This window comes from Oryctolagus cuniculus, chromosome 4, assembly GCF_051225735.1.
Source record: "Oryctolagus cuniculus isolate XC-2025 breed Fujian yellow rabbit chromosome 4, ASM5122573v1, whole genome shotgun sequence".
Taxonomy (NCBI): Eukaryota; Metazoa; Chordata; class Mammalia; order Lagomorpha; family Leporidae; genus Oryctolagus; species Oryctolagus cuniculus.
Window position 1 is genome coordinate 69,290,054 of NC_142870.1, and position 13,420 is coordinate 69,303,473.

Below are 13,420 nucleotides of genomic sequence, written 5' to 3' on the forward strand. Positions count from 1 at the left end.
ACGGAGAGGAAGCCAAGCCGTTTGTGAGTGGTGAGCTGGTCAGGATTTGGGAAAGGTCAAATAGAGAAATTTACATAATAAACAAGAAACTCAATCTCGTTCTTCCCTTTCCCTCTTTTCTTTTAGCTTTGTATGGGAACAGATTTGCCCCTTACCCTGTTGGACAAATACTGTTGCATGTACAGGTGTTTAATCTCATCCCTCTTCATAATCTCCAGCTCCACATCAGTTGGCTCTGCTTTTTCAAATTCTGTTAACTTTGGAATATCCAAATTGTATGCAGACGCTCTTGATGATCTGGATATAGAATCTCGTGATGTAAAATCCCCGTTCTTTCCAGATGAGGGCTTGAGGAATCCTCCACCTGAGCTTCCAGACCCTACCTGTTCCACTTGGGATGAATTTTGATCCCGACTTTTCATACGCTGCCGCTTAAACCTTAGGAGAGTTTCCTCATCATAGTGAAATCTCCTTTCCGGAACTTCTTCTGGGTAGATCTGAGGCACCTGGGGAATGGGGATGTGCTTGGATACGTCAAGAGACAACTGAATGTTCTTCAATTCCTGCACCAGGCACTGTATTTCATCTATAACTGCCACTTTAAGGTCTCGAATGGAGAGGATGCACTTGTTCATGTGCATTTTCTTGCTGTGGGCCTGAAAAAATTAAGAGCAAGGAAGCAAAATGACAATGCTGTCACAAAGGATAGTCTTAAACGTCACTGGTTCTCATCCCTTGGCTGGAAAGCTGAGCAGAAGTTTAAGATAGACATTTATCTGATTAGCCTTGTTCACCACTGTTACCCTCTGCTCCAACTTTCAGGCTTTTTCACCATTGTAGCCTCTCTAAGATGGGAGGCCAGAATGTGATCTCTGGTATCCCTTTGTTTTCTATGATTAGTTCTCTTCGGCTGGCTTATAGGGGTAAAGTGCCTTGTCCTCCTTCAGCACTGCACGGAAGTCAACCTGAAGCTTTGTGCTTAGCTGGATACGCTACCACAGGGAGGCGGAAGCCATTGTCTTCCCCTGCTAGAACTTCTAATTCCTTTGGCTTAGACTCCCCCAGGCTGCCCACCATGGTAGACTCTGTTCATTCTGCATTTTGGCCACACAATTACTGTTACTCCTTGTGTAGGCAAGGTCATGATCCTGAATTTCAGTATCAGGTCACACCAAGAGATTCCAGGATCCATTCTTGGTTAATTTTCCATTAACCTAAACCAAGTGCACCACTGCCTCTAGACACAGCAAGGGGCTATACATACCCATTGCTCCCACATAAACAGCTGTCTCTCTGGCCTGTTTCCCAAATGCCCTTACCAGAGCCTAAGAGCACATGCAACCCTACCTTCTAGTTGGTAGTTGGGTCTGAAGGCCACAGGGAGTTACTTTGCATAAATACACAATTTTTAAAAAAATACAAGATCAAAAGGTACTTCTTCAAGAAATCATATCCAGCTATCTATGTGTTTACTATCTATGAAACAAAAACACTGTAGCAAGATAGTAAGATATTTTACATACTTGGAAAATAAACCTTTAAAGCATTAAAGTTTAAACTCAAAAGCCAGAATTTTAAGGGCTATAATGCCCTCTTTTGAAGAGCCCTCTTTACATATCAACTTTTTCTTTCTGGTTCTCTAAATATCACACAAACCTAACACTGATTGAGGGCAGGAGGACATATCAATACAGTTTTTTTCTAAATGTTTAATACTTTTCAATGATTTTGAACTTGACCATGACTATAATGGTCACTTATTGATTCTGCCATTACATTAACCTTAAGAGGCAGATTAGATATAACTTATTATTAGTTCATAGTAATATCCTTTTTACAGATGAGATAACTGAGACACAGGGAGACACACAAGACTTAGTAGAAGTCACAAGGCTACTAAGCAGCAGAGATGGGAATAAAGCTCTGCTCTTCTAACTTCAGAATAATGTGTTCTATGTTATTTGATGTTACAATTTAAATAAAGTAGATTTCAGCATAATTCAACTGAATTCATTCAAGACATCATGCCTATCCATCATCTTTGGTAAGATTATGAAACTTCAGGTTGAATGACTAATAAATTGTGGTCGCATGAAACCTAGAATCTGAGATATAAATAGTAAGCAATAGCCAGCAACTTTAATAGTTAGCAACTTTGGTAGATAGATTTAACACAATAAAAAAATTATAGTCCTAAGGGCACTTCTCTATGATGAAGAATGAAACATGATGGACAAAGAATTATTTTAGATGAACAACTAGCAAAAGAAGCCAAAGATCACTAATAAAATGTCTAAAATGTCCATTTCTTATCAGGAAAGTATAGTTAAAAGCCTGTACCACAGGATGTAAAATATCTTTGGTAATATAGAAAAAGATATTTCTTTCTCAGGAAACTTTATTTCCACTTGTTAGAAAATCATAAAATATTCAAATATACTGTGATATGATTGGCACCCTCTCCAGTGTGATGGCTTGAACTGTGCAACCTGCACAGCTCTATGAGGTGGTCAAGTATCAGATCCTCCTAAACAGTAGCTCCAATGCCTTTGAAGCTTGTAAATGTGAACAGTCAGGTGTCAGGTTTAAATGGCGATTAGGAATTAGTATAACCGGAGGAAGAAACTTTAAGAAAATGAGAACTGGAAACCATGATGACAGGAAACAGTTTGAAAGAATGCAGAGAAAGGAATATCTACTAGTAGGCTAAAATTAAGTTGCCTACAAAATGTTGAAAATCCACAAAGAAACACTAAACAATGGCCTTTTCCTAGAAATCCTTGGTGGCCCATGGCAGTCAAAAAATAAATCCAATGAGAATTTGTTAGACTTTCAGAGGTAAAAGATCCACAAAATGCCAGTTTCACCCATGAAACTGGTAGGGAGCCATATAATTAGTGTGAAAGCTGGTTTTGCCATAGAATGTGACAAATCTTAAGCAAATCTCTCGTCTCCCTAGGTCTCAGTCTCCGCTCTTGTAGAAAGGGCATTCTTGATCATCATCAAAGTCTTGTTTCAGTACTGAATTTCTGTGGTATGAAATGTTAGTAGTACTAAAATTTACAGGAATTTAAACACAATTTAACCCCCACCCCAGGGCCCTTTCTCGTCATGAAATCTGTAGGGAAGTACCAGCGAGTCCAGGTGTCCCAGTTCCTCCTCCTTCTTGGCAGCGTTTATTCTCATATGCTCTGGTATCTTATAGTCGGGGGCTGTCTTTAGATTGAAATCTCCCATAAACACTTGGGCTTCTTTGATGGCTTGGACATCCTTGGGATCCTCATAGTCATCATCAGGCTTACTCTTGTATCTACCAGAGAAATAGACAACCCGGATACCAATAGAGCAACATGCCTTAATTTATCTAGTTTCGATAGGTACAGTTTCAAATTCAGTCCTGAAACAAAAGTACAACTCTGAGTGTCTGACGCCACTTTTGTCTGTGGGGCACAAGCATTTTAAAAAGCTAATGAGTATTTCTAAAGCTGCCCAACTAAAATAATATATAATTAAACAAATAAAAATCAATTAGCAGATTGTATTGAGATCACCTGAATCACTGTTAGGCTTTCAGTCACTTCTAAGTAATTCACATTAAAATTTTCTTAATAGAAATTAAACCCTAAAATTGAATGTTTTTTTAAAATCACTAAAAAGTCCACTAGACTTATTTTTGTTACATAGCAGTTTTTAGAAAACTTTCAAAAAAGCCACCTAGCTCAAGATGATAGCATGAACATATATATTTGCCTCCCCCCCTTCCCAAATTCCATGTAGATGACAACAAAGAGGTACAAATACAAGAAGTAATAAATTACCTAGAGAGCGGAGAAGGGGATAGGAACTCATGAGAAAACCAGTAATACTGAAACACTTTGGGAAGATAGAAAGAAGACAAAATCATACTAATGAACAAAGCGGAACAGAGAAAACTACATGCCAGAATACCCACAGGAGAGGGCTATTGAAAGTCACAGACTTAAATATGAAGTAAAAAACACAAAACTTTTTAAAAGATTTTATTTGAGAGGTAGAGTTACAGACAGAAAGAGGGAGAGACACAGGGAGAGGTCTTCCATTTGCTGATTCATCCCCCAGATGGCTGCAACGACCAGAGCTGTTGATCCAAAGCCAGGAGCCAGGAGTTCCTTCCAGGTCTCCATGCATGCGCAGGGCCCAAGCACTTGGGCCATCTTCCACTGCTTTCCCAGGCCATTAGCAGAAAGTTGGATCAGAAAAGGAGCAGCCACGACAGGAGCTGGCCCCTATATGGGATGTTGGTGGCATAGTCAGTATGCCACAATGCTGGTCCCAAAACTTTTTTAAAAATATAAGGAAATCTTTAGACTCTAGGTAGGCAAAGTTCTTAGATTTGATAACAAAATGAAAATTCATTTAAAAAAATGACTATGTGGAGCCGGCGCCGTGGCTCAATAGGCTAATCCTCCACCTTGCGGCGCCGGCACACCGGGTTCTAGTCCCGGTCGGGGCGCCGGATTCTGTCCCGGTTGCCCCTCTTCCAGGCCAGCTCTCTGCTGTGGCCAGGGAGTGCAGTGGAGGATGGCCCAGGTGCTTGGGCCCTGCACCCCATGGGAGACCAGGAAAAGCACCTGGCTCCTGGCTCTTGCCATCGGATCAGCGCGGTGTGCCAGCTGCAGCGGCGGCCATTGGAGGGTGAACCAACGGCAAAGGAAGACCTTTCTCTCTCTGTCTCTCTCTCTCACTGTCCACTCTCCCTATCAAAAATAAAAAAAATTTAAAAAAATGACTATGTGGACATCAACAAATTTCAAAACTTTTGTTCTATGAACACTCTTGTTAAGGAATGAAAAGAAAAGCTAGATTGGGAGAAACTATTTTTAAACTACATATCTGATACAAGACCAGTATCAGAATATACAGAAAGCTCTCAAATTGCAAGAATAAAAAGGAAACAATTCCATTTAAACAGGAATAAAAGACATGAAGAGACATGTCATTAAAATATACAAGTGGCATTTAATAAGCAAATTAATTCACTCAGCATAATGTTTTCCAAATTCCTAACAGGGATCACATTTCAGTTAAAATTTAAACACTTAAGAATAATTGTGTGTTAATTACAGAGTTCAACCAATGGTACTAGAACAACAACAAAAAAAAAACATGCTGAGTGAAATAAGCCAATCCCAAAGGGACAAATACCACTTGTTCTCCTTGATAGGTGACAACTAACTGAGCACCAAAAAGGAAACCTGTTAAAGTGAAATGAACACTATGAGAAATGGTGACTTGATCAGCCCTCACCCTGACTGTTGATGAGCAACTTGATATGTTATCCCTCTTAGTATTTTTATTGTTTGTTCTACTTAATACTTTTGGTTGGATACTGTAATCAATACACAATTCTTCTTAAGTGCTGAAACTTAACTGAAAAGTGATCCCTGTTAAATATAAGAGTGGGAATAAGAGAGGGAAGAGATGTGCAATTAGGCACATGCTCAAGCTGACTTAGCTCAAACGGTAGAGTTAGAAACATACCAAGGGATTCCAATTCAATTCCATCAAGGTGGCATGTACCAATGCCATCTCACTAGTCCAAGTGATCAATTTCTGTTCACAATTGATCATAATGATAGGATCAAGAACTAAAGGGATCACATAAACAAGAATAGTGTCTGCAAATACTAGCTGATAGAATAAAAAAGGGAGAAAATGATCCAACATGGGAAGTGAGATACACAGCAGACCCATAGAATGGCAGATGTCCTAAACAGCACTCTGGCCTTAGAATCAGCCCTTAAGGCATGCGGATCTGGCTGAAAAGCCCATGAGAGTATTTCAGGCATGGAAAGCCAAGACACTCCGGGGGAAAAAAAAAAAAACTAAATGAAAGATCTCCGCAAGTAAGATCCCAGTGGAAAGAATGGGTCATCAAAGAAGGAGGTACCTTTCTCTGAAGGGAGGAGAGAACTTCCACTTTGACCATGGCCTTGTCTAAATATGATCAGAGTCACTGAACTCAGGGGGCTTCCATAGCCTTGGCAGCTCATGACAAGAGCCTAGGGTGATTACTGATGCCATAAACAAGAGTGTCAATTTGTTAAGTCAACAACAGGAGTCACTGTGCACTTACTCCTCATGTAGGATCTTTGTCCTTAGTGTGCTGTACATTGAGATTTAATGCTATAACTAGTACTCAAACAGTATTTTTCACTTTATGTTTCTGTGTGGGTGCAAACTGTTGAAATCTTTACTTAATATATGCTAAACTGATCTTCTGTATATAAAGAGAATCGAAAATGAATCTTGATGTGAATGGAAGGGGAGAGGGAGTGGATAAGGGGAGGGTTGTGGGTGGGAGGGATGTTATGGGGGGGAAGCCATTGTAATCCATAAGCTGTACTTTGGAAATTTATATTCATTAAATAAAAGTTTTAAAAAAATAAGCAAATTAAAAGATACCTTGTTAAATGAAACTACCTTATCTCACTTTTTTTTAAAGTTAACTTGAGATGGTTAGAAATAAAGGTGAAAGCCAAATCTACAAGATGTTAGAACATACAAAGACTACGATTATGATGTTGGAATAGATAACAGTTTATTTTTAGGTTTATTTATTTATTTGAAAGGCAAAGCATCAGAGATGGGGATCACACACACACACAGAGAAAATATTCCATTTATTGCTTCACTCCCCAAACAGCTGCAACAGTCAGGGCTGAGTTGGGCCAGCTGAAGCCGGGAGCCAGGAACTCCATCTGGGTCTCCCACATGGTTGGCAGGGGCCATTCATTACCTTCCCAGGTGCATTGATATGAAACTGGATGGAAAGCAGAGTAACTAGGACTCAAACAAGTACTCTACTATGGGGTGCCGGCATTGCAAGAGGAGGCTTAATCCACTGCACCACAACACCCACCACAACACTGGCCCCGAGAAGAATTCTTTAATCTTTAAAAATCACTCTGACTGTATTAGTAACATGGTAAATTCTTAAGGATCATAGAAGTTCCAACTAAAAGTATCACTATCTTAAAAGAACCAGCTGACTTGTCTTTAAGATCTCCAGCTTTGTTTCGACTTCTTTCACTTTCAGTTTCTTTTTTGACAGACAGTGAGAGAGACAGAGAGAAAGGTCTTCCTTTTTCCATTGGTTCACCCCCCCAGTAGCCGCTACATAACAATGTTAATAAATATCAATAGTTTTAAAGATAAAATTTGAGGCTTATATTCTAAAAAGATATGGATTTAGGTTAAAAAAAACTCACAGTTCCTCCCATTCTTTTTTTCGTTGCTGTATCTTATGTTGGGCCCTCTCAGCTTTTAATATAAGTTTCCTTGTTTTCTCTATTTGATTTTCTATCATAATCTCACTTAGAGTTCTAGGCCGAAATTTCTTCTCTTTTTCCATTATTGCTTCTTCTATTATGCTAACACTTTCATCTGTACAGAAAGTCAATATATTTTTCAGTTTTTTTAGACAAACACAAACTCTCAAATAGTGTTTTTAATCTGCCACATTAAAAAAAATCCTGAGAATATACAGAATTTTAAAATCAAAGTATTTATTGAGAAATTACTATGTAGTTCAACCAATTCAACTTATGATGGAGTAACTTCCTGACAAATCTATTATCAGTTGAAAATTTTTACCTAAAAATGCATTTAATAAATTAACTTACAGAACATCATATCTTAGCCAAGTCTACCTTGAATATGTTGGGAACACTTACATTAGGCTACCGCTGGACAAAGTCATCTAACACAAATTCTATTTTGTAATAAATTTTTTTTTTGACAGGCAGAGTGGACAGTGAGAGAGAGAGAGGCAGAGAGAAAGGTCTTCCTTTTGCCACTGGTTCACCCTCCAATGGCCACTGCGGCCGGCGCGCTGCGGATGGCGCAACGCGCTGATCCGAAGCCAGGAGCCAGGTGCTTCTCCTGGTCTCCCATGCGGGTGCAGGACCCAAGCACTTGGGCCATCCTCCACTGTACTCCCGGGCCATAGCAGAGAGCTGACCTGGAAGAGGGGCAACCAGGACAGAACCGGTGCCCCAACCGGGACTAGAACCCGGTGTGCTGGTGCCGCAGGCTGAGGATTAGCCTAGTGAGCCGCAGCACCTGCCATAATAAATTTTTTAATGTCTCATGTAGTTTATTAAATACTGTCCTGAAAGTAAAACACATAATGGTTGTATGAATGGTACACCTTCACAACATTGTGAAGCCAAAACATCATAGGAGAACCAGCATAAATTGGGGACCATCTGTACTGTGGAATGCCAAAATAAAGAGAGCCAAGATACAATGCTTGATTTTAAGGACCTTACTAAAAAGTTGGCAAGATAAGACATGTATATTAAACAACTTGAGAAAAAGATAAGTAATGATGGGAAACTGAGAAGGAGCATGTGATATAATGGTGGGACCGGGAAGAAGTGAGTCCTATTTGACACATAATTTGAGATGGCTTATACCAACTTAAGTAGTCTGTAGCTAATTTAAAAACAGGACAGAAGCAATCAAATCTATGATTTAAAAATTATGTGCTTTGTCAGTTAATAAGGAAATCCACTGGGAAATTATTCTATCCATGTTCAAGTTATATAACAACAGACTTGAAATACACATGATACAAACAACTAATAAGTAGATAGCTATGTAGTTGTAGGTCACTATTTCATAGTTCAAATATACAATATGGAAAAGGAAGAGTTCCACGTGGCTCAGGTGTGCAAGGGGAAGCCTTGTAACAAAAGTGTAATTTGAGATGGATACCCCCAAAACTGGTAGAAGTCAGAGAGGAGTATAGTGGCCACTCCAGCAGGAGCCTGGATGTAAAAGTATCAGAAATAATTAGGAAGCAGAAAGATGAACAATAGGTTAAGCATACAGGTAGAACAATGTAAGAAGGCACTACTGGAAACAGAACAGGAATAAAAACTGGAAAAGTTAAAATACCAAAATAGTAGTTTCAGAATTTATTCGAGAGGCAGATGGGAGACATTAAAAATTTCTCAGTGAAGAGGATGCACCAGCATTAACGTCAGTACTGGGCAACAGCCTTTATCTGGCCAGACTAGAGCAGCCTTGATCTCTTCTTGACTGGACTCTCCAAAATAGTTCAGAATTCCTGTTCTCCTCCTCCTCATCTGTAGACACCTTGTGAGCAGTTGCAACCAACAGGTTTCAGGGATTTGAGACACCGTTTTCACACCTGTCTTCTCAGCTTATCCTTCTGTTTAAAGCATATATTCTCAGAAAAGGGTTACATGCAGGTCTAGCCCCCACATTCAGCAATCTGGAAAGAAACGCTGCCTGGAAACAAGCATCCGGGGCAATTCTAGAGTATAGTCGGATGCAGGAAGTAAGACAACAGCAGCACCCAGTAGCCTCACCCATTCTCAGTCACATGACCAGGGTGGGTTTTCTTTAGCAACATACATCAATGAAGATGGCATGGAGCAGTTGTTACTCTCAGCCACACTACACAGCTCTATCTCTCCTGAGTATTTACTCCAAAGGAGATCATGATGGAAGGAAGGGGAAGAAGTTGAACTCTAGCCACCAAAGAAAGGTCAAAGGTTCTTCCTACAAAAAGACAATTCAGCTTTAAAATCTTAATAAATAAGGATTTAGCAGCCTTCTTGTCATTTAAACTACCTGTATCTCTCCGGCTATCCTTTTTTCCAAGTCCCTCTTTTTCAAACCTCTCAAATTTGCTTTGTCTTCTCTCTGCCTGACTTGGTCGCTTGAATTTGGAGTACTTGGAAGGCTTCACCAGCCTATAGGAAGATATCTTGTGGTCACTTTGGATGGCATGAACGACAACAACATCACCTTCCAATGCATCACGAAATCTGAAAAAAATAAAATAAAATAAGTATTTTCAATAGTCACCTTTTTGATCACTCTGTAGTAATGCAGACTATACTATTCTGTTCTAATTAATACCATAATATGGTGCTAAGCTCAAAATTTAACCAGGCATACACCAGCAACATGTAATGACAGTTGGATTGGTTTTGATTAAAAGTCAAATAGAGGTTATTTCTAATAAAAATACTAATACCACAGGACTGGTGCCGTGGCGTACTGGGTTAATCCTCTGTCTGCGGCACTGGCATCCCATATGGGTGCCAGTTCTAGTCCTGGCTGCTCTTCTTCCAGTCCAGCTCTCTGCTATGACCTGAGAAAGCAGGGGAAGATGGTCCAAGTCCTTGGGCCCCTGCACGCATGTGGGAGACCAGGAAAAAGCGCCTGGCTCCTGGCTTCAGATTGGTGCAGCTCTGGCTGTTGTGGCCATCTAGGGAGTGAACCAGCGAAAGGAAGACCTTTCTGTCTCTCCCTCTCACTGTCTGTAACTCTAACTCTCAAATAAAAGAAATAAAATCTTAAAAAAATTAAAAAATACTAATATCACTATTTTGATAATATGTGAAAAAATTAAGTTTGTGGTTCAGTGGCAAACAGGTCATAAAATGTAAAAAAAAAAAAAAGAGAGAAAAGAAAAGAAAATGTAATTCACCTCCTGAGCTATTAGATATAATAGATCATACATAATAGATCTATCTTGTGTATGATTATATAGATAAACCCATCAATTTTATAAACAAGCACATAGACATTTATATGTGAGCGTTTCCTAAATTGAAAAGTAGAAAGGGCGGCGCCATGGCTCACTAGGCTAATCCTCCGCCTGTGGCGCCGGCACACCGGGTTCTAGTCCCGGTGGGGCACAGGTTCTGTCCCGGTGGCTCCTCTTCCAGGCCAGCTCTCTGCTATGGCCCGGGAATGCAGTGGAGGATGGCCCAAGTGCTTGGGTCCTGCACCCGCATGGGAGACCAGGAGAAGCACCTGGCTCCTGGCTTTGGATCAGCGCAGTGTGCTGGCCGCAGTGTGCTGGCCGTGGCGGTCATTGGAGGGTGAACCAATGGCAAAAGGAAGACCTTTCTCTCTGTCTCTCTCTCACTGTCCACTCTGCCTGTCAAAAAAAAAAAAAAAAGAAAGAAAGAAAATGATTTTTAACATTTATTTTTCTGAGATTAAAGAATGTTCACCTCATTTAAGGCATTTAAAATATATTTTATTTTTTTTTAATTACATGGTGTGTGTATTTATGTGTGTGTAATCAATTCAATTAATTGGTAAAAGGTAACTACAGGGAACAGACCTTGGGCAGTGGACTAAAACAGAACTAAAACATTCCTACTTTTTACTTCTCAGCTCTCCATTTTTAAGGGTATTTTATGGAAGCCCTAAACTATAGAATTTCCCTACTGGACTATATAAAAATCATTAAGCATGGGAATTCATACTACTCACTGGTTCACATTTCACACACAGTCCACAGCAATTTATCTTTTAAAAATTCTGTTAATTAAAAAAAATTTAGGGGAAGGCACTGTGGCATAGCAAGTTAAGTGACCACTTGGAACACCTACATCTCATATTAGAGTGCTGGTTAGAATTCCAGCAATTCCAGGGCCAGCATCGTAGCCCAGCAGGTAAAGCTGCCGCCTGCCATGCTGGCATCCCATGTAAGTACCGATTTGTGTTCCGGCTCTCCACTTCCCATCCAGTACCCTGCTATGGCCTGAGAAAAATAGTGGAGGATGTTCAAAGTACTTGGGCCCCTGCCACCCACGTAGGAGGCCTGGATGAAGCTCCTGGCTTCTGGCTTCAGCCTGGCTCAGCTTGAGCCTTGTGGCCATCTGGGAATGAACCAGTGGATAGAAGATCAATCTCACTCTATTCTCTCCCTCTCTCTCTGTAACTCTTTCAAATAAATAAATATAAGAAAGGAAGGAAGGAAGGAAGGAAGGAAGGAAGGAAGGAAGGAAGGAAGGAAGGAAGGAAGGAAGGAAGGAAAGAAGGAGGGAGGGAGGGAGGGAGGGAAGGAAGGAAGGAAGGAACCCAGCAATTGCATTTCCAACCCAGCTCTCTGCTAATGCACCTGGGAGACAGCAGATGATTGCCCAAGTACTTGGGATCTTGTCACCCATGTGGGAGATCTTGACAGAGTTCTGGCTCCCAGCATTTGGGGAGTGCATCAGAAAACGGGAGTCTCTCTCTCTCTCTCTCTCTCTCTCACTCTCACTCTCACTCTCACTCTCACTCTCCCTCCCTCACTTTCCTCTCTTTCTTTGTGTGTTTCCCTCCATGTCACTCAGCCTTTAAAATAAATAAAATAAATCTTCAGGAAAAAAAATTTAAGGTTTTTTTCTGTCAATTAGGTTGTTGGTATTTTTGAGCACTAGTTCATAACTAGCCCTCCCCTCACACCCACACAGTTTAGAATTTAACTGATTTATATACATGCTGCTTATTTCTAGCATATTTCTTGCTATTTTCCTGACTCAGTCCTTTTAAGGAAACAGCAGATGCTGGCTCAAGTATTTGGGTTTCTGTTACCCACATGGGAGATCCAGACTGAGTTCCAGGCTCCTGGTGTTAGACTGACCAAGCCCTGGCCGTTGCAGGAATTTGGGTAGTGAACCACCAGATGCAAGATCTCTGTCTCTGTCTCTCTATCTTTCAAATAAAATAAAAACAAAAGAAAAACTTTCTAAAAATTATGTACTCTGTGTTAAACTTTTACTTTTCTTTCATAGCATACTATATTTCTCACTACTTAAAGACCTATTTTCTTTACATCCTTCACCCACTGCAGTTCTTTATATTTAGCCTTCCCATGAGATTCAGACAACATGAAGGAAAATATGGACAGTTTTTGGTCACATCAAAAATCAACTGCTTCAGAGCTAAAAAATATGAACAAAGTTTAAGGCAAATGGCAGAGGAGGAGAAAGCATTTAAAACGTGTATAATAAACAGCAAATACCTACAATACACACCTAGAGACAAAAACAAAAAAATCAGAAAAAAGGAACTCAAAGAAAAATGAATAAGGAATCTAAACAGGAAATTCTTAGAAGAATACAAATAAACTATAAACACACGAAGAGAGAAACCCAATCTCATGAATAAGAAATGCAAATTGTTCCAAGGGTTACCATATTTGGACTATTAGGATGATGAAGATGAAATGTATTGATAGCATTTTATCTTCTCCCCACAATCCACTCAGATAGCTAGGTACTTATTATTTCTTTCCTTTTGTTCACGGAAGATACGATGCTATGGTGGATGAAGGGTGTCTGGACCAGGGAGAGAAGCAAGAGACTTTCGAAAAAAAAGTATTTGAAAGCAAGGGGAGTGGGAAGGAAGAGGCTCCACTTGACTAGCAGGAGGATGAGCGAGTTGGGTCGCAGAACAGTGAGCACCTGCTCGCTGCTTCAAGAGCATCTGGAGAGGTGGCAAGGCCAAGTGTGCTCAGATCTAAACCCCAGGAGTGCCTGGCTTCTTCAAACATTGCTTGCTCCGGCAGAGCACAGACCCACTGAATCAAAGAACTGAAAGAAGCAGGAAGGGTAGA

General features: G+C 40.2%; 1 protein-coding gene across 7 annotated transcripts in view; it reads right to left on the reverse strand.

The window, feature by feature from the left end:
• Positions 1-13,420, reverse strand: part of CFAP44 (cilia and flagella associated protein 44) — a 131,967-nt gene that overhangs the window by 33,925 nt on the left and 84,622 nt on the right. For 5 of the 7 annotated variants that reach the window (XR_011387872.2, XR_016233084.1, XM_070072115.2 and 2 more), the window contains 4 exons: positions 9,646-9,842; positions 7,251-7,425; positions 3,133-3,310; positions 156-656 (listed from right to left, as the gene is read on the reverse strand). Coding sequence is in view for 4 of the 7 variants with exons in the window: in XM_070072115.2 (XP_069928216.1) it covers positions 156-656; positions 3,133-3,310; positions 7,251-7,425; positions 9,646-9,842 (1,051 nt within the window). In the remaining 3 variants the exon portion in view is untranslated. Of the gene's footprint in view, positions 1-155; positions 657-3,132; positions 3,311-7,250; positions 7,426-9,645; positions 9,843-13,420 lie in introns of those variants that run through there. The other 2 variants (XR_016233085.1, XM_070072118.2) reach the window with 2 other exon arrangements.